A 22331-nucleotide genomic window follows, 5' to 3' on the forward strand; every position below is an offset into this window, starting at 1 on the left:
GTCAGGAGTTAGTCTCCCTACTTTCAATCTTTTCCCCATATAGCCCTTTTTTTTTTGAGTGACCCAAAGAGTCACTATAAAAACCTAAATCAGGGGCACCTGGGTGGCTCAGTCAGTTAAGCATCCAACTTTGGCTCAGGTCATGATCTCACAGTTCATGGGTTCGATCCCCACATCGGGCTTTGACAGCATGGAGCCTGCTTCGGATTCTCTGTCCCCCTTTCTTTCTGTTCCTCCCCTGCTTGCGTGCACTCTCTCTAAAAAAATGAGTAAGATTTTTAAAAATGTAAAACCCCAAATCGTATATAATTTCTCTGCTCAAAACACTATGATGTTTTATTCTTAAATTTTTAAAAAATTTCTTTATGATGACCTACCAAGTCCTACATCATTAACTCCCACCTCATCCTCCTTCCTCTTCCTCCCTATTTAGAAGCTCCACAAACGTTCTTGGTGTTTCTCAAGTGTCCCAAATGTTTTCATTTCTTATTCCTTCAATTTACAATGCACATCTTCCAGATTTTCAGGTGACTAGTTCCTTCTCATTGTTCAGCTCTTAGTTCCCCCAGAATCTCTTCAAAGGGAGCTAATCTCACTACCCTACTTAGCAGAGCCTCCAAACTGCAGCCAGACATTCTTTGTCACAGTTCCCTGCCTCAGTTTCTTTATACAATATATCATTACCTGTAATTATTTCTTTTAAAAAGTGGGGTTTTGAGGGGCATCTGAGTGGTTCACTCAGCTAGGTGTCATACTCATGATTTCGGCTCAGGCCATGATTTCAAGGTACATGAGATCAAGCCCCGCATGGCTCTGCGGTAACAGTGCAGAGCCTGCTTGGGATTCTCTCTCCCTCGCTCTCTGCCCCTTCCCTGCTTGTGCTCATGCACATTCTCTAGCTCTCTCGCTCTCTCTCTCTCTCTCTCTCTCAAAATAAATAAACATTTTTCTAAAAGTGGGTTTTTTTTTTTATTTCATTCTCAGTCCAGGCTAGGTTATGTCACAATAACAAACAATGCCGAAAATCTCAATGCCTTTAAACAACCAAGGTCTATTTCTTTCTCAAACTACTTGTTTGTTCATTCAGAGCCAGGTAAAGAACCTACTGCATATTGCCTTTACTCTGGGACTCAGGCAACCAGAGCAGCAAGTATCTGGAACACTGGCTGATGGCTGAGGAAAAAAGAAAAACAGCTTGGGGGGTGGAGGGGAGGGGGATGGAGGGGTCTTACATGTGCAAATGAAATGCTCCAGCTCAGAACAGCCACACATGACCCCTGCTCACACCTAACCAGCCAGAAGGAGTCACAAGAGCAGGAAATCCTACTATGTTTCAAAGATACATGAGACAAATATTTGATGAATTCTGTAAATGACTATAATTCTCTATATTTTCCCTACCAGAAGATACAACCTATGAGACTAAGAACTTTGAGTGATTTGTTATTGCTATTATCATTATTATTATTATTATTATTATTATTATTCACTGTTACATCCTGATGCCTAGAATTGGGCCTCCCATAGAACAGGAGCTCCCAGAAATACCTCTTGAATAAATTCGTAACATCCATTTGATTAACCTTTCTTGTATATCTAGGGGTAAAATAACTACACTTAGTTGAGTATCACATGTAAAGCTCTTCCGCCACTCCCTGCTGAGAGTTTTGTGAGGAAAAGTAAAAATACTCTTCTTTCATATTCAATTTGATCTATCATCAAGAATTCAGCTGTTAAGTAAATTCTCTGTCCTGATTTAAATGCTTGGATTGTTAAACGCTTGTGTTTACAAAATTCAACGGAGAGGAGAGAATCCAGTAATCTGTTTAGCCTCTAAATAGAAGCAGGAGAGCAACCCAGAAATAAACGAATATGGCCATTTTTCATGTGGCTAAATTAACAGTCTCATGGAGGAGTAATGAGGAAAAAACCTAAGAAGGGCCATAAACCTCCTCTATGCCCCACCCCCCGACCTCCAATGGGCAGAACACTTACTCATCCCTAGAGAAGGATGCTTTTCTTACCCTACCGGGATAATCTGAACTTTAGAAACAAACAATTGGGGCGGTCCCCACAGCTGCTGCCTCCAGGGCCATCTCCCCACCCCCACTGCTAAAAATACCATTACAGAATTAGCCCTGCTGGTGGGGATGAGGGACAGGCACAGGGTACAGACATTCTTTAAAATAATCAAATAAAAAATAAAATAAAATAAAATAAAATAAAATAATCAAATAACTCACCCACCATAAAAAGCAGCTTTCCTCACTTCCATATCCCACCGGAGGGAGGGAGGTGGGGTGAGCACCTCCATACAGGAGCCATAATGGTTGTTCCAAAGAGTAAAAGGAGCTGCCAGATTGAAAATCATTGACTGTGCATCATCTCACAATAGACCAGGAAGCAGGGCTCAAGGGTTTCACTAGAACGCCAATTTTTAATGCAGTATGTCCATAGTAGATACCAAATTCTTAGTTATACAGAAGCATTTGTTTATCAGTGCTTCCCTTTACTCAAGGGGAAAGGACTCTTTACAACCAAATGCCTATAAGCTTGCTACCCCATCCCATCCCCACTACTGCTGTCTTCCTGTTCACCTTGCTCCAGCCATTGGCCTCTTTGCAGTTCACTCACTTTAAACACACTACCGTCTTGGCTTTTATACTTGCCTCACCCTCTTCTTGGTCATTTTCCCCCAGAAAGCTGTGCTGCTGGCTCCCCCACCTCCTTCAGACCTTTGCTCAAATGTCACCTTATCCGAGGAAATTCCCACAACTTCCCAGACATCTCGTGCTTTGGTGACTGCCACAGCATGTACTGCCCTCTGACATAATATATGGTAACTTATTTCTTGATTGTCCACCTATTCCCACTAGAGTGTAAGCTCAGTCAAGGCAGGGACTTTGTTTTTGTTCAATGCTGGATCCCCAGAGTCTGAAAAAATGCTCAATATGCATGCACTGAATGAACAAAATCAAGGCCTATAGTACTGAGGTGCTGACGCTTCTATACTTTGTAAGTGAATTGAGACAAATCAATGAGCAGGATCCAAAACAGTGAACAAGTTCAGGCAAACACTAACCTTCAAAAAGGAAATTCAGTGGCATTAGGATCTTCACAATACATAATTATGAACATAAATCTGTTTTAAAGTTTATTTATTTATTTTGAGGGGGGGTGGGCAGAGAGAGAAGGGGGGGAATCTGAAGCTGGCTAAGCAGTGAGCCCCATGTGAGGCTCAAACTCACAAACCATGAGATCATGATCTGAGCCGAAGTCTGATGCTTAACCAACTGAGCCACCCAGATGTCCCAAATCTGCTTTTTCTTAAAGTCTCTTCTAGCATTAGAAATGACCAGAATAATACATTCATTTCTTTCAGCAAACTTGGAAAAGAAGGTAAGATGATCTAATGAGAATTTAAGTTTCTAATTTTAGAAATAGATGGATACACCTTATGTTTAGTAAATGAAGGAAATGGACTCAGGGAACAGAATTCTTTTTTTTGGGGGGGGGGGGGACGGGGGGGGAGGAGAGCAGGAGAGAGAGAGAAAATCCCAAATAGGCTTTGCTCTGTCAGCACAGAGCCCAACGTGGGCTCCACCCCACGGACCATGAAATCATGACCTGAGCCGAAATCAAGAGTCAGACGCTCAACCAACTGAGCCACCCAGGCGCCCCGGGAACACAGTTCTTAAAATGAAGATGTTAACTTTAAAAAAAGAACAGTGTGCTTGCACTATCAGGTCTTCCTTCACAACCCTGCTTCCTTCCTTCCCCTCCAGTCCCCCTTCACTGCCACTTCTAAACCGAGCCTTGATCTCTTAAGGTCAGGTACACCCAAGTTACTGAAGCACCCTCCCCACCTCAAAGCCAGTCATTCTGCATCCATCATCCTACAACACTGTTTTGATCTTGTCACTCTTGTGATCAAAACCTTTTAAGCTCTCTGACTTCATTCATATAATCTTGGGGTGGTTTTGTTGTTGTTGTTGTTCTGTTTTGTTCACAAAAGTCTTATGCACTTTTGTAACCTAAAATTTAAAAAGGAGGGACATGCTCCATGGCTTCCAATGGTTTTCAGAATAAGTTTTAAGCTCCTGAACCTGAAATGCAAGACCCTCCACAATTTGCCCTGAAGCTTCCCTTTCCAACCTCCCGTAAACCCTAATCTGCCATGGTAGGAAAACTACCCCGCTCCACTCTCCCACAAAACCAGCTGTCCTTTCCTTCCCCACAACTGTATGCCTGACATTTCTCCAGCTTGGAATGCCCTCCTCCCTCCAGTGGAATTCTCCTGGGGCCACAAGGCACAGCTCAGGTTCAGACCCAAGAATTACTGCAGAAACAGTAATGAGACCCAGACTTCTTAGGGGATGGTGAGTTCGTCATTATTAGAGGTACTCAGAGACTGGCTGAAAACATACCAAGGAAGCTCTCACCAAATCCACTCACCCTGGGATTCTAGAGTTCCCATGAACTCCTCCTATAAGTTTTACTTGACCATTTCTATTGGGAATGACTTCTTTCCCCCTTCAGAATAGGCTCCTCATCCTGCTTACATGGCAATTATCATATGCTGACATCAGAATCCTATTACAGCTGTATTTTCCTATGTCTGTGTCTGATCTCCTTCACTCACCACAACCTTCTGAAAGATAAGTCTCGTGGCACCTGGCACCATCCCTTCAAATGATGGGTACTCAACATGTTTATCAGTGATGATACTAAAAACATGGAGCATTTCAAACAGGAATAAATTGGGGAAAACATAAAAGAGAAATGGGATAGGTCATGAAGCAGCAAGAAACACTGCTTTGTATTCTTTCAAGGGATGGTCAGTCAGGTGTGGCCGCAGAGGGTACACGGAAGAGGGACAGGAACACATTTATTACACTCAGTCCCAGAGAGAGTCACCGCATGCCCCAAGGGGGCCACATGGGGGAAAGAAGACATGGAGGGTCAAGGGAGCAGACTTAACCAAGCAGGTGGGGAGCTAAGAGAGTAAGGACAGGGGGCAAGTGTCTTTATTTGGGTCAGGAGTACAATAACAAAGGTCCAAGAGGATTTCATGGGTGTGTCTAAATGTCACTAGGTCACAGTGGCGGAGGGCAAGAAGGGGGACTTGTGGCAGAGGCCAGCCTTATCACACTGGTGCACCTGATCACCTGGGCAAGGTGCTCACAGCCAGTTTGTAAGAAAATACGAAGTTTAAAAATTTACAATGCAAATACTAACTTCCCTGGGCTACTGCGACTTGCTCCCTCAGGTGTCTGTGTGAATTTGCTTGTCTACTCTTAGCTGGTCTATCCATTTCAATGGGTCTGTCCTCAAGGAAATGCAAAGTATCTTAACAAGCATGGACTAGTCAAGGGAAATCTTGATGTGTAATCACATTCCTCTTGAATCCGGGAAGAAGAATAGCCCAGCGCCGAAAGGGAGATCACCGATGGCGCCAAGGACAGGCAGCCCTGTGCCGACGTCTTCTGGGTCAGCAGCAATAACAGGCTTTGTCCTGGAACTGGACAACTGCTTGCAGGGTCAACAAAATGACTTTCTTCACCCAGAAGAGAGGGCTAGTCAGGCAGGAGATGGTGCCAGAAAAAAATCCCTGAACACAGACAAAGTGGAGCGAAGCCATAGGGAGTGGCCTAGCTCAACTCAGTCCTGAGGCAGACTGCTGAGTCCTGAGGCTCGCCTCAGTCCTGAGGCTCGCCTGCTGCCGGTTTGCCATCTGGGATGCCTGAAAAGGCGCCTGTCAGAATCAGAAGGCTTCAGTTTATGTTCCAATTTTACTGCTGGCTATTGCTGTGACCTTGGAGCCAGGCAAATCAACCCTGTGCATTTCTGTTTTTCCATCAACAGTAAGTCAGGGCCACAGCCATGATAAAAACACAAACCCAAACAACAGAGAATTGTTTTGAGCACCACTGATACTCAAAATCCAATACGCAGCTTAAAGGCCACTGCTGGAAATAGCGGGTTTTTCCTCTGGAGAGGCTCTGTGTCTGACTCCCCGTGAACCCCTAGGTCTTCTAATGGCCTTCCTTTCCCTCCTTCTATCCAGAATTCTGCACAGCTACCGTATCAGAACATTCTCCCACCTACCAACACTTACCCTTTGGACCTAGATCTCCCAATGAAGGCAATTATTAATATCCTTGTTAGTTCATCATACCTCCCAAGTAGCATAAGACTTTAACCCAGTGAGAGTATCTTCAAGAAATAATCCAGTGTTAGGAATTCATAAAAGAGAAAAGAAATCAAAGCAGGGAATACTTTTATTCATCGGTGTCCTCTCAAATCATACTCCTCTCCCACCTAGGATTGTTGACCCTATTATTTGAACCATAATCCATTCCTATCAAGGTGGTTTTAAATGAATCAAGTGATCAAGCACTCTTCACTTTCAACGTTACCATAGTTTAACCAGCCATCAAGTTCCACCCAGGCTACTTCTATTTCATTAATAAGTGACGTGGTTTCTCTCAGCTCCCTGTGCATGGCTCTGCGTGCTGCAATTCCATTGGATAGTTGCTTCCATGAGAAAGTTCTACCTTTACCTCCTGTATGTGGCAAACGAAAAGAGGAAGAGGAGGCAATGATTGGACATGGTAAGGAAAGGGTGCCTTGGCCTCTGATGATTCATCTATCAAGCACAATAAAAAGTATCCAGAAGGGTACCTGGTTAATAATTGCTTAATTACAGTGCTCTGAGTTAGTTTTAGTAAGTCCTTGAGGGTATCCTTTTACAGTGTTTGCATCCTCTATCCTATGGGAACTAGAGCAGCCAGGCAATCCTAATCCTAGCACACTGAGAGCTGCAGCTGATTGTCCTTTAGTGCTAATGGACCGAGATGACTGTGGCTGTAAACTAACGAAGGGGTGGGAGGAAATGGCCAGAGACCCGGGATTTGCAGCCTCATCTTCCTTTCCTGCTCTCTAAGGACATTAAAGCAGCGTAAGTTTTTTGTAAAGGGCTACCAAGTTCACTAACTCTCAGACACCAAATTTACCTGGGAAGAGAGTGTTCCTTGGGGATTATTTTAATGCTAAATATCAATCCTTTCCCAGCCTACCTTTCTGAGCGTTTCCTATCAAAAACTTTGCTTTTTCTTCTTCTTCTTTCATTATTTTTCGCAAGCACTGGGGTAACATTTTTCTCTCACTTGAATTCTGTGGTTACTTCTAACCAAAATTATTTTACTCCACAAAAAAGAATTACATGGTCACAACTGAGGCGTAAGAAAAATGAAGATTTTTGGCATTCGGCATACATTGGTTGAGAATGAAGGTGGTAATAGACATTTAAATATGACTATCATGAGTATCAAATTCAGTACTTTGAGAAGATAAAGCTTAAAATGATAGATACTCTAAGTAGCATTCAGCTCTGTATACAACATTTGTTCAAGTAATTCTGCCAAAATGAAGCCCCTGTTTGAGAGTACAACACTTAAAATAATCAACTGCTGACAAGCACCCTCAGAAGTAATAAATATGCACTTTCCTAATGTCTTATCAACTATCAGGATAAACTTGAGGGTCATTTATACTACTTAGGTATTCATATCTCCAATTAACACAAAAAAGAGCATACCATACTCACACCATTACATTAAAATAATGCTTTTCCTTCCTAAATGTATCATTATAAATCTGTTTCCTCACGTTTTGATGCTCCTGTATCACCATGACTATCTTGCCCATACTTTCCGGGACATCTGCAATGTTTTCTATTTTGAAATGATAAAATCATATGCATAGCTCAAACACAAAGGAAAGAATTTCAGACTGGACTTAAAGCTAAGACAATAGAAAACAAGCATTTAGCTTTATTAAACTCATGAGATGACAGAACATTAGTGAGATACTTGGTATTTTAGGGAAAACTGCTTTTTTGTTAAAAGAGAAGAAAAAATCACGGAATTTGTCTTCTCAAATTTCTGGATGTATTGAGAACATTCTATTCAGAACTTCCTATTTGAAACTAAAACAGACCTAGGTAAAAGGAAATAGCAAACTCCTTAATATTTCACAGAATATAAACACAAGAAAAATACACTTTCAACACACATTCTTCTTTTAGAGATGTCTAGATCTCAGTCAAGCCCCTGTCTCTCTTTTTTTTAATCACTGGCTTCTAAAAACATCATGATTTCTATGCAGCTGGATGGATATCTTGGAGAATTCAAACATGTCTACAAAATGTTACTTATAGTCAAGTGTAGGTCCATTATCCAGTTTCTGTAATTCTGAAATCCCAAGACTCTGATCTTTATAACTGAATTGTTGGCAAGACATGACCAAACCTGAATTCACTCAGTAGCAAAGCCTAGTCCGAACTGATTTGAGGCTGTTTATAGTCTTTACTCACTCTACTTCATGTGAATAAGCATATAATCCAGCTATGGTTATGCCAATGTGTTTGATAGCAGAGTATGTCCTCAGCCCTGTAGGGCGAGCTCTCAACTACAGGCACATGCACTGAATTCTGAAACACATTTGGCCTCAAAGTTTAGATAAGAAATGGTGTGCCTGGATTCAGTTCAGTAAACCCATACTGTGCTGTTCTGAGCACTATTCAAGATAAATGGTCCATTGTCTGTGCTCTCATTACCTAAACTCACCATTTACTAAACTCATTATCCTCTCTAACTGGATTCTCCTACTGACTGACTTCTTCTCTTTTTTTTTTTAATAAAATGATCACTCCCTTAGTCACTCACCCAATCTCCTACTTACCTGTAACTTCACTCTTACTCTCACCTCCTCATATCCCATCAACGGGTGAAGTTCCATAAGGTTCCACATGTCCCCATCTTGCTGCCCATTGTCCCAGCCCTATTCATGAGTGGCCTGAATGGCTGCAAGAGGCTCCAAAAATATTTTCCTTCTTCCCTTTCTACTCCCCTCACCTGCCCTTCTCTGATTCCCACTAGATTCTGCTTCATTCTGATTCATGAGAATCTTGTCATCGTCTCCCATCTTGTTCAAATATTTTTTTGATTCAAATACCACAATGGAAGAGATAAAGGGCACTTAAAGACCAAAGAAAGAATAGGGACTCAGCCTGCCTTTGTAACACCTCCTGCTCTTTCTTAATGCAAACTTTTCACTCCCTTCAAAATGAGCACAACTTCCTCAGTTTTTCCCAACTCTAAAAAAAACTAAGTTGTTTTCATCTCTTCGGCTGACACCATCTACCCCATGACCTGAAATCTGTAATGAATTCTTTGCATCAGATCTGACTATTTTCATCCCACTCGTGCCTCAAACTGAACTCAGATCCCACGCTGGCAGCAAAGCTTTCTTTCACCTTCCCGGCCCACCCGCATCTCCTCTTGAATTCCCATAGCACCTACAGTCTGGACTATTCATTTGATACTTGATATGCACTTCCTTGTATTATCAGAGTAATTAATTTTTCACGCATATGTATCCTCTCTCTTTAACCAGATTTTAAATTCCTTGAGAGCAGAGACCACGTCTCATATTTTATGAATGAACAAATGAATACCCTTCTCGAGCTTACAATAAAAAGGTAACAATGGCAAAGACAACATGTGAAAGACCAACGAACATTAATTTATTCATTCAAATTTATCAAATATTACTACGTTCCAGGCATTGTGTTAGGCACTGAGGATTAAATGACAAGCAACTCGACCTAATCCCTGCCTCTGTGAGGCTTGTGGCATAGCTAGGAAACCAGACATTAATGAAACAATTATGCAAATAACTATATACGCAAATATGTATGCTTTAAAAAAGGAGCTGTGCAATATTAACAGGTTCAGAATCAGTTTCATATCCTATCCCTGTCAACTCATTCTGAGTCAGCCTACCCTCTACCCATGTTAAGAAGAAACCTACAACTAACAGAGACTCTTTGTACGTTAGAAAACAAAAGGAAAAGAGGGAAGACAAATAGCAGGAGTAGTCTGTTTGAAGAGGACATTTGTCACAATCTTGATGTCCTAAGATTCATCCTTGGATCAGAAGGCAGTATTTAAACCCTGATCACTCTGCCCTCCACAGACTTACTGTCAGAGTATAAAAAAGCACAGAGCTGCTCTCATTCTTAAAAGTTACACTCTTGGGGTGCCTGGGTGGCTCAGTCAGTTAAGCAACCGACTTTGGCTCAGGTCATGATCCCATGGTTCGTGGGTTCGGGCCCCATGTCAGGCTTTGTGCTGACAGCTCAGAGCCTACAGCCTGCTTCGGATTCTGTGTCTCCCTCTCTCTCTGCCCCTCCCCTGCTCGTGCTCTGTCTCTCTGTGTCTCTCAAAAAATAAATAAATGTTAAAAAAAAGTTACACTCTAAACTTTTATGAAAGTTTGATTTATGATACAAGAATGTGAAATCCATTTATGCCTTTGCCACTTCACTACTCAGTGCCTCCTGTACAAACCAATGTAAAAGAAAATTGTTTACCAGAACTTAGGGCAAGGAAATTCCAAAATCTAGTGCAAAGATTCCCCTGTGAAACTTGCAATGTTCATCATTTCTGGTATCCAAGCTATATAATATATCACATTTCCCCTTTCGCCCAGGCTCCAAGAAAGCTCAAAACCAACAAGGTAACAAAACTCACAAAACTAAAACACATTTAATTCTCTTCTTTTCTGTGGCCTTCATTTTCTATTCCTATTGTATTAAGCATATATGTTTTGGAAAAGCATTTCAATTCTGTCTTGGAATAAAAATGATTTCTTGAATAAGCTTATTTCTATATAATAAGCCTTATCAGAAATACAAGTCTTATCATCAGAAATCTTTGGATTTCTCTATTCATGGATTTCTCCAATGTATAATGTGTAATTCTCCAAAAGGCTAGGATGTATCACGCTTATTTTTTAAACACTGGAATCATCCACTGTTTAACAATGGAATCGTCCACTCCATTCTGTTAGAGAGTATTTCGACAGAATTCAATTCTCATAAATCCAAATATAATACTCACCTCAACAAGATTCAATGTTAAATCTAAAGAAGCTTTTCTGAAATGTATCAATTCTCATTTCCCCTGTGCTCCTACATTATTTTCCACATTTGGGAAATTTGGGATCTGTGACCAGTCTGAAATCATAAAATTTAGTGCTGATAATGCAGGAAACCCAGCTCTCTCGTGTTATTCCAACCATACAGCAAAGGTGAGAGGTGAGCAACTTAAAATGCATTTAATCATTTGTGTCTCTGATAACATGCAATTTCCAACTTGCATCACCATTTTTGTTTGGGACAATTCCCATTACAAATTATAAATCATGAGGAGGCTTCATGCTGTTAATTAAATAGCCACAAAATTATAATCTTTATACCTCATAAAAATAAAATTCATAACCGACAAACTACATTAAATTATGTACTCAGAGAATTATCACTCTTCCTCATGCATGCTTTAAATTGGTCATATGGTATTGTCCTCTTGGAGACTACTAACAAGAGATATTCCATAATAAAATAAGTGAGGGAAGACTCACAAGTTAATGAAATGAAAGGAACAATGAAAGGAATACTGGCATTCTATCAATATTCTTATTTGGCATTTCATAAGAGGATTAACAACAAAAAAAAACTGTTTAACTGATGGCACAAAAGAATTTGGATTATTTTGTAAACCATTCCAATTTCTGTAACAAGAATTTCTGTGCTTGCCATTACCAATCCCACTCGTCCCTACATACACACTATCATCATCATCACCACCACCTACCACAAGCTTGCATCTGCAAACTGTTAAAGGTTTAAATATGGCCTCTTAAAAAAATGGATTATGTATAAATGCTAGTTATCTGGGAACCAGGAGGGAAACACTGATCACATTCCAAGCCAATAAGAACAATGCTTGTGCTGGGTTACATTTTGGATTCTTTTCCGTAATGCTGCGTGGCTGTCAGTTCCAGAGCACCCTGCTGTACTTGCTGTTGCAAGAAGACACAAATGGGAGCTGGAGGGAAGACAATATCTGACAGGAGGGAGTCAGAGAAAGTGTCGCACAGATCATGCTTAAACTTGGGCGTAAAGGAAAAAGAGAAATCAACCAAGTTAATAAGAAGGGGATGAGCATCATGCCCACGGGCGGGGTGGAGGAGGGCGCACAGGCAAAGGCACAGAAGCATGAGAGAACGCAGCAGATTTGAGAACCTGCAGATAATTCTGTACAGTGTGGAATGTCAGGAGGCCAGATTTGAAGTCAGGCAGGGTAGATCATCAAGAGCTTCGGATATCAATCAAAGGAGTTTAGATTTTATTTTGTAGGTAATAGGAGCCATCTAGCCATTTAGAAAAATTATTCCAGTAGAAAATTTCAGAATTAACTGGAGAAGAGCAGAACTATTAGGAGCAAATGATTACCATTTTGGTTTTGTTTTTTTAATTTTTTAAATGTTTATTCCTTTTTGAGAGAGAGTGAGAGAGAGCACGAGTAGGGCAGGGGCAGAGAGAGAGGGAGACACAAAATCCAAAGCAGGTTCCAGGCTCTGAGCTGTCAGCACAGAGCCCGACATGGGGCTCAAATCCACAGACCACGAGATCATGATCTGAGCCAAAGCTGGATGCTTAACTGACTGAGCCACCCAGGTGTGCAAATAATTACCATTTTGTGAATGAAGGAAGAAATAATGGCAGTAAAGAGAGATGCAGAAAGATAGAAGGAGAAGACAAGTTTGGAGTTCATTCAAAAATTCAATCAGGAGTCCAGTTATCTTTCCACTTATCACCAAGATGTGCCAGAGGTTATCATTCCTTCTCTAATATCCCATATAATTTCATGAGGTTTTAGTAAGAAAAAAAAAAAGAAATTGCCAAATAGAAGTGATAAAGCTAACTACATTAGAGAATCTTTCCTATAGTAAGCAAAAAAAAAAAAAAAAAAAAAAAAGTTGGGTCACATTTTCGCACTATCTCAAAATAATTTGTACTCAACATAACACCCGAAATCTAGAGTGATTTTTCAGGGCTAAAGTATTTATATCAACAGGAGAATTAAAAAGGAAGCCATTACTGTTATGTGATTTTAGTATAAAACACAAGATCTTATAACAAAATAACTTAACAAAATGTAGAAACTACAGAACCAAATGATCTTCCCTTATTATTAATACTATGACCCTGACTGTATGATTCTCAATCAATCTAATACAGGTAGATACCTTTTCTCCAAACTGGATATTTTGTCTAAGTTTGCCTTACCTTTCTATGTGGAGAAAATTTCCTGAACAAATTATAAACACACCAAGACACTGTTTGTAACAGACATCTATGGTTTTGTCTCCCAGCACTCCTCACCCATTTTTGGAAACTGACCCTCTCCCACTTACCCCCCCACCCTTAACCTCTTCTATCCCTGTGAATGTTATGCATAGCACCATGCTTGTTCAATGTGTGGTCGATGGCCCAACTAACACCCCGTTCCTAGATACCCTCTCTGTCATGACCTGTCTCTGTACTTTACCTTCGCTCTCATAAAGGCCACGCCCTAGCTGGAAATCACCACTAAAGACTGGCTGTACTTCTGTTACAACATGGCATCTCACCACACCCATAAACCCCTTTCCCTCTTCTTACTTCCATTTCATCTGTTCAGTTTCACCCAATCTTCCAGCTTCTGTCCACTCCTCCCAGACTATCAATCTTCCTTACCTCCTTTCCATGCCCAGCCAGACCCCTGTTAATCAAAACAATAACTTTTTTATTAGAACCTTCCATTTATTTCCCATCCTTTGTTTCCAATACAGCAAGCCTGAGCAGTCCCCATCCAGATGAATCACTCTCAAATTCTGTTCCAGGTGACTGAGCTCTCATAAAGAAAAATGCTTAGCAGTTCAGATCGATGTAATTCCAGTTCATAATGGCTAACCCCAACAGCCCTCCGTGATCATCAGTAATGCTTCTGTTTGTTCCTAGGCAGGTGATAGCTATATTCCCTAGGGTCGCTGTTCCAAACCTTAACCACTTTCTTAAACCTTCTGCATCATTCAATCATTCTACCTTTATCTTTTTTTTTTTTTTTTTTATCTTTAGCTCTTCCTTGTTCATAGTCAAACAGAGATCATCAGGTGGTAGGCCACTTACCTCTCTACTCCCCCACCCCAATGGACCTATCAGAATATCAAACTTTATCTCTCTCATGAAAATTTCTGAGGAACTGGAGTCTCTCTTCCTGTCCCCACTAAGGCCATTATTTCTACCTGTGTCCTAAGTCACAAAGCAAAGAAGCTTTCAGAGTTGCTCTCCTCCTCTGTCTTTATCTTCACTTCAGCCTAGCTCTTTCCCCGAAAATGACAAGCAGATCAATTCATCTCACTCCTCAAAACCAGCACCACCCACCACCATGCCCAACACAATCTTTCCATGGTCCTTCTTCCATTTTTAGCTACTTCCTATCTCCTTTCATTTCCTCACCAAACTTCTTGAAACTATGTACATATATAATAAACATAAAATATGTACCTTTTATAAATGTATGTAATAGAAGCAGAGGACAATAGTTTAAGGAGTAGAGATTGCAAACAATATAGAATTAATACTATGTGTGTGTATATATCTATGTTTCAATTTGTTTTTTCCTGAAACAATTGCCATCTGTTTCTAGCCAAACTTCTAGATTAAAAATACCTACAGTGTGTCACCTATGATCTTATAATTACTAAATTCAATGTTTTATTACCAAGTTCTCTTACTAACTGGCCCAGCAGCATTTAAAACTTTCTTTTCCCAGTAACACTTATCACCTCTTTGCATAGTACATTAATTTGTTTTCTGTCTTTCTCCCTCCTACAGGATGTAAATTGTTATAAGGGCACAGTCCCTACTTTTTTGATTCACTCTCTAGAATAGTTCCTGGTATGTAATCAGTGATCAATGAGTATTTGTTGGATAAATATCACCCAACTCCTGACCAAAATCAATTAGGCAAAAGGTGGAAAACACACCCAAACTGGGTCAACATCAGGCTCTTTTCTGAGAGTTTAAACTTAGGACCAAGAGAGTCAGGCCAGTCTCTCTGAGTAGATATAAAGTGATCTTTAATGTGAACACAGAATAAAATAGAGATGTTAGAGAAATTGTCACAAAGAATATCCTGATAGAATTCAAGCCCCTGGTTTCATTTATCCCAATTACCAAAATGAATTTTATCCTTGATCTTTGAGAAACAGCTCAGTACCCTTATAGTAAATTACCTATTTTTTAGCTTGAACTATTTTAGTGTTTTTTTCTTTGTCTATTGCTTACTATCAAAGGATTCTGTGCTAATCTACTGTTCTGTGGTTGAATAGGCTCAAAAATAAACATCCTCATGCCAATGTTCAAAATAAAAACAAAAAAGGAAAGAAAAATGGTAAAAAAGTTAGAGTTGCCATTCTTATTCTCAGAATGAATAATATATGTAAATATATGAGCAATGGTTAAGTTACTTTAATGAACACATGGTATGACATGAAGGCAAACTCTTCATGATAACATACTTAGGTACTGTTTATGGGAAAAGAGCTATTTTCATGTCTTCTCTAAAAAGATTACACACACATTAATTTAGGCTCTAAAGCCATTCTTTCAAATTAAGTTTAGGACTAATTTTACCTCATGTTAATTTTCCTGAGGCCACAGGAAAGTACACCATTGGGCAAAGAGCAGCAAAAGAACCTAGCTCCAACAGCTCACAGCAAATTAAGGCTAGAGGGAAAACTAAAATGCATCCTAAACTGGCATTTAGAAATAACAGGGCTCTATCTTGAAGAATAGAATTCAGTCATTATCAACCTCACATTTCACGGGTACTTACCAAACAAACGCTGATGGAACAGAAATTTGCCAGCTATTAGTCCTATGAGAATGGCAAGTAGCCATAGAAGCACCTTCAGGATCCTCCAGCCAACTCCTCTAGGGTATTTATTCGTTACAAATGAAAAACAGTTTCCAACAACAATAACATTGGCTTCTGTTTGGCTATGAGAAACTGGGTCCTCGGCAAATATTAAGAAGTTAAAAAAGATCACCAAGTAAGCCACGATCAAGCGAGACCAGGGATGCTGGAAATAATAACGAAAGTCTTTACCCATCCTTCAAAACTTCAATTCCGTTGTTTACCTGTGTAAGAAAAGATACATACGGTTAGAGCAGGAGAACAAATAGTCTCTCTTCCTATTATCTGTTCTGATTCGTAACAGCTCAATAAACAGGTATTTAGAAAAGATGCTACCAGGGGCTCCTGGGTGGCTCAGTGGGTTAAACATCCAACTCCTGATTTCGGCTCAGGTCGTGATCTCACAGTTAATGAGATCAAGCCCCGCATCGGGCTCTGTGCTGAGAGTAGAGCCGGCTCCAGATTCTGTGTCTCCCTCTATCTCTGCCCTCCGCAGCTTGCTCTGTCACTCTCTCTCTCTTTCTCTGTCAAAAAATAAATAAACATTTAAAAAAAAAATTTTTTTAAAGATGCTACCTAGTCCTCTCATGATCCCAAGTCATGTCTGAGATTGAGGAAAGTAAACATTGTCCCTTCGCTGCCATCTAATCATACCTCTGACCACATGGGGGATGTGGAAAAGAAGGAGAATGAAACAGCAGGGGGAGAAGGGACATGAGAGGGCAGAAGAAGATTGTCTAAAATCGGGGTGGGGTGATGACTGAGATGACCTGTAGAGGTCACCTCAGGAGGAAATGCAGGGCAAAAACACAACACCATGCTTTTCCTCTTTTAGATTACTATTTTTAGGTTACAATCATAATATAGAGTCATTTAAAAAATGAAAGCAATGTAGAAGCAAACTGAGCACATAGGAGCAAAAAATAAACATCTTCCTCTGCCCCAATCCCTCTCCTCAGCATGATCCCTTAATAATCTGTACTCTCAGACCTTTTCCTATATGTTGTGTATGGACTTTTATACAAAGGTTCATAGACTAGTTGCCAAATAATTTCAACACAGAATAAGTCTTATGAAATAGTTGAGTCTACAGTACAGTAGTGAGTTACATGCAGGAGGGACTGGACAGTTCTGCTTGTGGGAAGTGAGGAAAAAGGGGAAGACTGCACAGAGGACATACCCAAGTTCAGGGCTGAAGGATTAGTAGGAATTTTTCCCCAGTGGAGAAGGCAAGAATGCTTAATCTAGGCATTTGGAAAGGCACAGAGGCATTGCAAAATACATACTATGCCTCTATCTGTGGGTCCTAACCTCGAGGTGCATTGAGAGTAAAGAGCTTTCTTAAAACTCTTTTGTGCAGACCCCACTTCCAAAATCTTGATCACCTCCTCCTTTCTCTTTGGGAGGCAGCCTGCCTATAAAGAACACAAGCCTGCATTAGATTCACCAAGGCTGTGACTGGTTGTTATTAAGTCTATCCAATTGTGGGATGCAGTTTTGGTGAACCCATTTGGTGCTCAGACTAAGCTATATCTCTATGATTTCAGCAACAAAGCTGAATAAAAGCTGAGATCAAAACATAACAATAAAGGTAGTAATGTCACTGAAATCTGCCAATTCTTTTCTCTCCTTTCTCAATTTGTTTAGAACTGGGAGAAAAAAAAGGACCCTTACAAAGCCTACAGCATATGACATCCAGGCTCTGTGTTGGATATCTACATGCATCATTAAATTATTTTTATCATAACAACCTTCTGAAATACTGTCATTATCATTCCCATCACCTCATTTTACAGGGAGGGAACTGAGGCTCACACAGATTATGTAACTGGCCCAAAGCCAGCCAGCAGAGCTCTTATCTGAGCCTCTGAAGTCAACTGTAGAGCCAAATCACCCAGTCAGTTCCAGGCATTTCCCCTGCCTTAGAAAGACACAGGGCCCAGCCCCAGGGATGTCATCCCTTGAATGCTTTCTGGAGACACATTCTTCTCCAGAGATGATTATATTAACTCTATAGAGTATACTTCTATACCCAGGCAAAAAATACATACGTGGAAGAATCCTTCACAAATCCTGAGCACTTTGGTAAATTGATAAATTTCCCATTGGCAAATATTCTCATTTCCACATGACTAAAAGCACAAAGATCAAGCCACAAGCCTGAAGTAACTCTAAGTCAATGGAAGACCTGAGAATAGAATCCCAGGCTCCCAAGTCCTGTCCAACACTCTGGGGTGATGGATATCAATCAAACCCACAATCTAAGTTAATGAAGACTTGTCTTAACTATTTCAGAAAAGCAATGTAAACACACAAAAGGACTGGAAATATAACTCAGCAAAACAGATAGTCTCTGTGCCTTCTAAGCAATTTCAGGTCCCTCGTGATCTTTGTGAATACTCTGAAATGTCTGTTCCCAGGGGCTGCGGCTCAGACAACTTAGAAATGGCGACTGCACAAGGATTTTTTTTTCTTTTTATGTTTATTTTTGAGACAGCATGAGCAGGGAAGGGACAGAGAGAGAGGGAGACACAGAATCCCAAGCAGACTCTGGGCTCCGAGCTGCCAGCACAGAGTCCGACCCAGGGCTCAAATTCACGAACTGCAAGATCATGACCTGAGTGGAAGTAGGATGCTTAACCGACTGAGCTACCCAGGCACCCCAAGATTTTTTTTTCTAATGTGAGGTTCATCACCCAGTAAGTATAGCAGTAGTTGGTTATCACATAAAAGAGAGCAAAGTGGTGAAGAACAAAAATGAGCATCATGCATTTTCATGATATTCAGTATGCAAGGATGCCAGAATGAGTTGTCAATTCAACTTCATGCAATGTTTTTAGAAATGTCCAAAGACCACTATCACGAGAGACTACATAGAAATCATCTCAAGGCCAATGAGTCTTGAAGCAGGACTCACTCCTACATGCCCATCAGAACAGGGCATGAGTAACATCTATGAAGTTAAACAGGTTTCTAGGTTCCTTCTCTTACCAGTGCAGAATTCTCCTGTAGTTGCCCCATCACCTCCTTTCCCCCCACCCACATACAAGCAAGGCAGCAGGATTCAGAACACTGAATACATAGCATCTTGATTGTTTTTTGAATAAATGCTTTGTGAAGGGTTAGCATATACTTATTTTATCGTTGTTGTTTTTAACTTTAGAATCTTGTTTAGTGAGCTATGTAATGTCCACGTGCCCAAACTGAATTAGAACATTCAAAAAAGTTGGGAGACAGCTGTTCCTCTCCAGTATTTATATTATTTCAAGACAGAGAACTGTAGAGTTGAGCAACAATCCTGTACTTGTTGATCTGAACTCCCACAGGCATGCTATGAATGGTACCATCACCCCCAGGTTACACGTAAACAAAGATCAGAGTGGTTGCTGCCTATCCACATCCAGGAAGTGGAAGAGCCAGCATCTGAATCCAAATCCATTCCTAGCCCTTGATCTAATATATCATAAAGCTGGAAGTGTTTCTTCCAATAAATATTTCCCATCAGGTCTGCAGGCTAGTCTTTATTTCCACAAACAGATTCAGTGACTCACAGACCAGCTGAATTACTGGTCTATTTTATGCTAAACATGGCTGATATTTATTCTTGTTTCATATGCCAAAGCTGAAGTGAGGCCTTCCAGGGGGTCCCAAATTTCAAAACCTACATAATAACTTGAATGAAACTTCTACTTATCCCCACTTCCTGACTTCATCCACAAGGTCACCCAAAGCTTGCCTAGTCATCTCAGCCCTAGGTACCAGGTATGCAAAGCACCAAAACTGTTTTCACTTCTGTAGTTCACATAAAGCAATATGATCATTCAGTGACTCTAATGCTAATAATCCAGGATTGAAATGATTCAAACTGACTATGCTACACAGTATTCATAGTCTACAAACCCTTTTAATTTCTTTAAATTCAATTCTGCCAACAAAGCTGAGCTTTTATCTTAAATAAATGTGATCTATCTTAGGTCTTAGTATATTATAGTAAAATTATTGATTTATGTGTTTGTCTCCCTCACTGGGTCATAAGATCCTCAGTGAAGGGCTGTTCACTTCCAGGGCACAGCACGGGGACGGGCTCAAAGTGGGCAATCGATGGACATCTACTAGATGGGGAGGGGTGAGCAGTACACTTAGAAAGAAAAGCCTCCTTATTCTTCAGGCAAGATGAGGAGACACAGCAACCTGCCATTACCTTTCACTAACAAAAAAAAGGAGAAAAAAAGCACTGGAACCCCAAAATTGCCACGCTGATTCACCACTGATCCCACCCAACAACATCTCATTTTACACAGGTTCTGCATTATCATCATTATCACTAGGGCTAACATTGAGTACTTAACCATATACCAGGACACTATGCTAATGAGCTTTACAAATTTTATTTAAATTGCACAGCAGCCCAATGAAGAAAATACTCTTATTTTTACAAATTTGAACCTGAGACCTACGAATTTGTAATTTGTACCAGATAACAAAATGGGTCTGGGCCAAAACCAGGATACAAATCCAAGCCACTTGTCGTTAACGCTCTACACCAAGCCTTCCCACGTAAAGGAAAAAATTCCAAAATCTTACCCATTACGTGTTGGTTAGGAAGTTTCTGATAATGAATCTGTGTGATATAAAAGATTCAAAGTACTTCCAGGATGAATGAGTCTACTCATACTATTCCAGCGGACCTGGCTAGCATGATCAGAAAGAATCGGGGTCACGTAACTGACTACAGGATTGCTTGAATTTTGTTCTTCTCTGAGCATCAAGTGTAAGCAGTTGAGTTGATCTGCTTGTTCTTTTGCAATGCATCGCTGATGCTCATTCTGTGATTTGCCAACTATGCCTAAAAAGAACACATCTCTGAGAGCTAGATTAATCCACACCATTCGCTTCCCTCTTGTAAGTAATGACATGATTAGGCAGATGTCACTACCAATATCTTGGAAGCCTCTGCTTTTCCACATTATAGCAGTGATTGAAGAAGTTGGTTGGCTACAGGCTGGACCTTTACACTCTGATAATCCACAGGCCTCCAGTCATGGTTTCCAGCTCCAGATGGACTAATATTTATCATAGATATTAGGAATCTTATACATCTTACTACAAGTATTGTATTTCGGCTAATCTAAAGGCAAAGAATGGAGAGGTATTCAAAGGAAAAATGGGAAAGAGGTAAGGATACTCAAGTTGGGAGGGCACTGAACAAAGGCAGAGAAGAGACTTTCTTCTTCATCTGTAGGAGGTGCATCTGGAGTTCTGTGTGGCTGGAGCACAGAGTGCTTGAGGGCATCTTGTGAGAGGCAAGGATAATTTGGGGCCAATTCAAGGAACATACGCAAAAGTGTTGTTGTGTATTTTACTGAATAGAGACCAGAGAATGAAAAGTTTCAGAACTGAAAAGTGATATAACTGACTAGAGCAGAATTTGGGAGAGAATTCTCTGTCAGCTTAGATCATGAAAACTTGGTATGAGGCATAATGAAAGTGGGTAAAATAAGTTTATAGGCAACTTCAACAGTTTAAGTAAAAGATAATCAGGTCGTGGACTACAACAAAATAGATCCCCCAAGAATCGTTGTAATAATTGACTGAACCAGAGTACCCTGCCTCCATCACTTATTAGAGTCTTTACGAATAAAGGAAAACACTTAAGTAGGGTGAATTTCATTTTTCTCAGAAGGGACCCTGGCTCAGGCAACAGTTCTTGCATAATAACAAGTCTGATTAAGATGGAGTATACCCTTGGGGCGCCTGGCAGGGGCACCTGGGTGGCTCAGTGGGTTAAGCGTCCGACTTTGGCTCAGTTCATGATCTCGCTGTTCATGAGTTCCAGCCCAGTGTCAGGCTCTGTGCTGACAGCTCAGAGCCTGAAGCCTGCTTCAGATTCTCCCTCTCTCTCTGTCCCTCCCCTGCTCATGCACTCTCTCTCTCTCTCGCAAAAATAAACATTAAAAATGTTTTTTAAAAAGATGGAGTTTACCCTTACATTTTTAAATATTGGGGCGCCTGGGTAGCTTACTCGATTGGGCATCTGACTTCAACACAGGTCATGATCTCACGGTTTGTGAGTTCGAGCCCCGAGTCAGGCTCTGTGCTGACAACTCAGAGCCTGGAGCCTGCTTCAGATTCTGTGTCTCCCTCTCTCTCTCTACCCGTCCCCTGCTTGTACTCAGCTTCTCTCTGTCTCTCAAAAACAAATATACATTATTTTATTTAAAAAAATTTTTTTTTAATTTACGGATGCATCTGGAAAAGTCCTTGATGAATTAATGCTCTACAAAAGACACTACTGGCCAGGTAGAGTACACTGAGTGCACAGCCCTGCGAATACAGGTCTCAGCATCTAGTAACACCTAACCAGGTAACATGCACAGGGCACTTCCATTGTGAAGGGCACCGGTCTAAAATAAAAAAAGAATCTCTCCAAGTTTTTTGAAGCTCCTTAGCATTTATGTC

The 22331-nt window shown here is 40.6% G+C and overlaps 1 protein-coding gene across 4 annotated transcripts in view; it reads right to left on the minus strand.

Moving 5' to 3' along the window:
- Positions 1-22331, minus strand: part of TMEM117 (transmembrane protein 117) — a 521337-nt gene that overhangs the window by 494433 nt on the left and 4573 nt on the right. For 3 of the 4 annotated variants that reach the window (XM_058743055.1, XM_058743050.1, XM_058743051.1), the window contains exon 2: positions 15792-16096. In XM_058743055.1, the coding sequence (XP_058599038.1) occupies positions 15792-16068 (277 nt within the window). In that variant the 5' untranslated portion in view covers positions 16069-16096. Of the gene's footprint in view, positions 1-15791; positions 16097-22331 lie in introns of those variants that run through there. The other variant, XM_058743052.1, reaches the window with a different exon arrangement.

Source organism: Neofelis nebulosa, chromosome 8, assembly GCF_028018385.1.
Source record: "Neofelis nebulosa isolate mNeoNeb1 chromosome 8, mNeoNeb1.pri, whole genome shotgun sequence".
Lineage (NCBI taxonomy): Eukaryota > Metazoa > Chordata > Mammalia > Carnivora > Felidae > Neofelis > Neofelis nebulosa.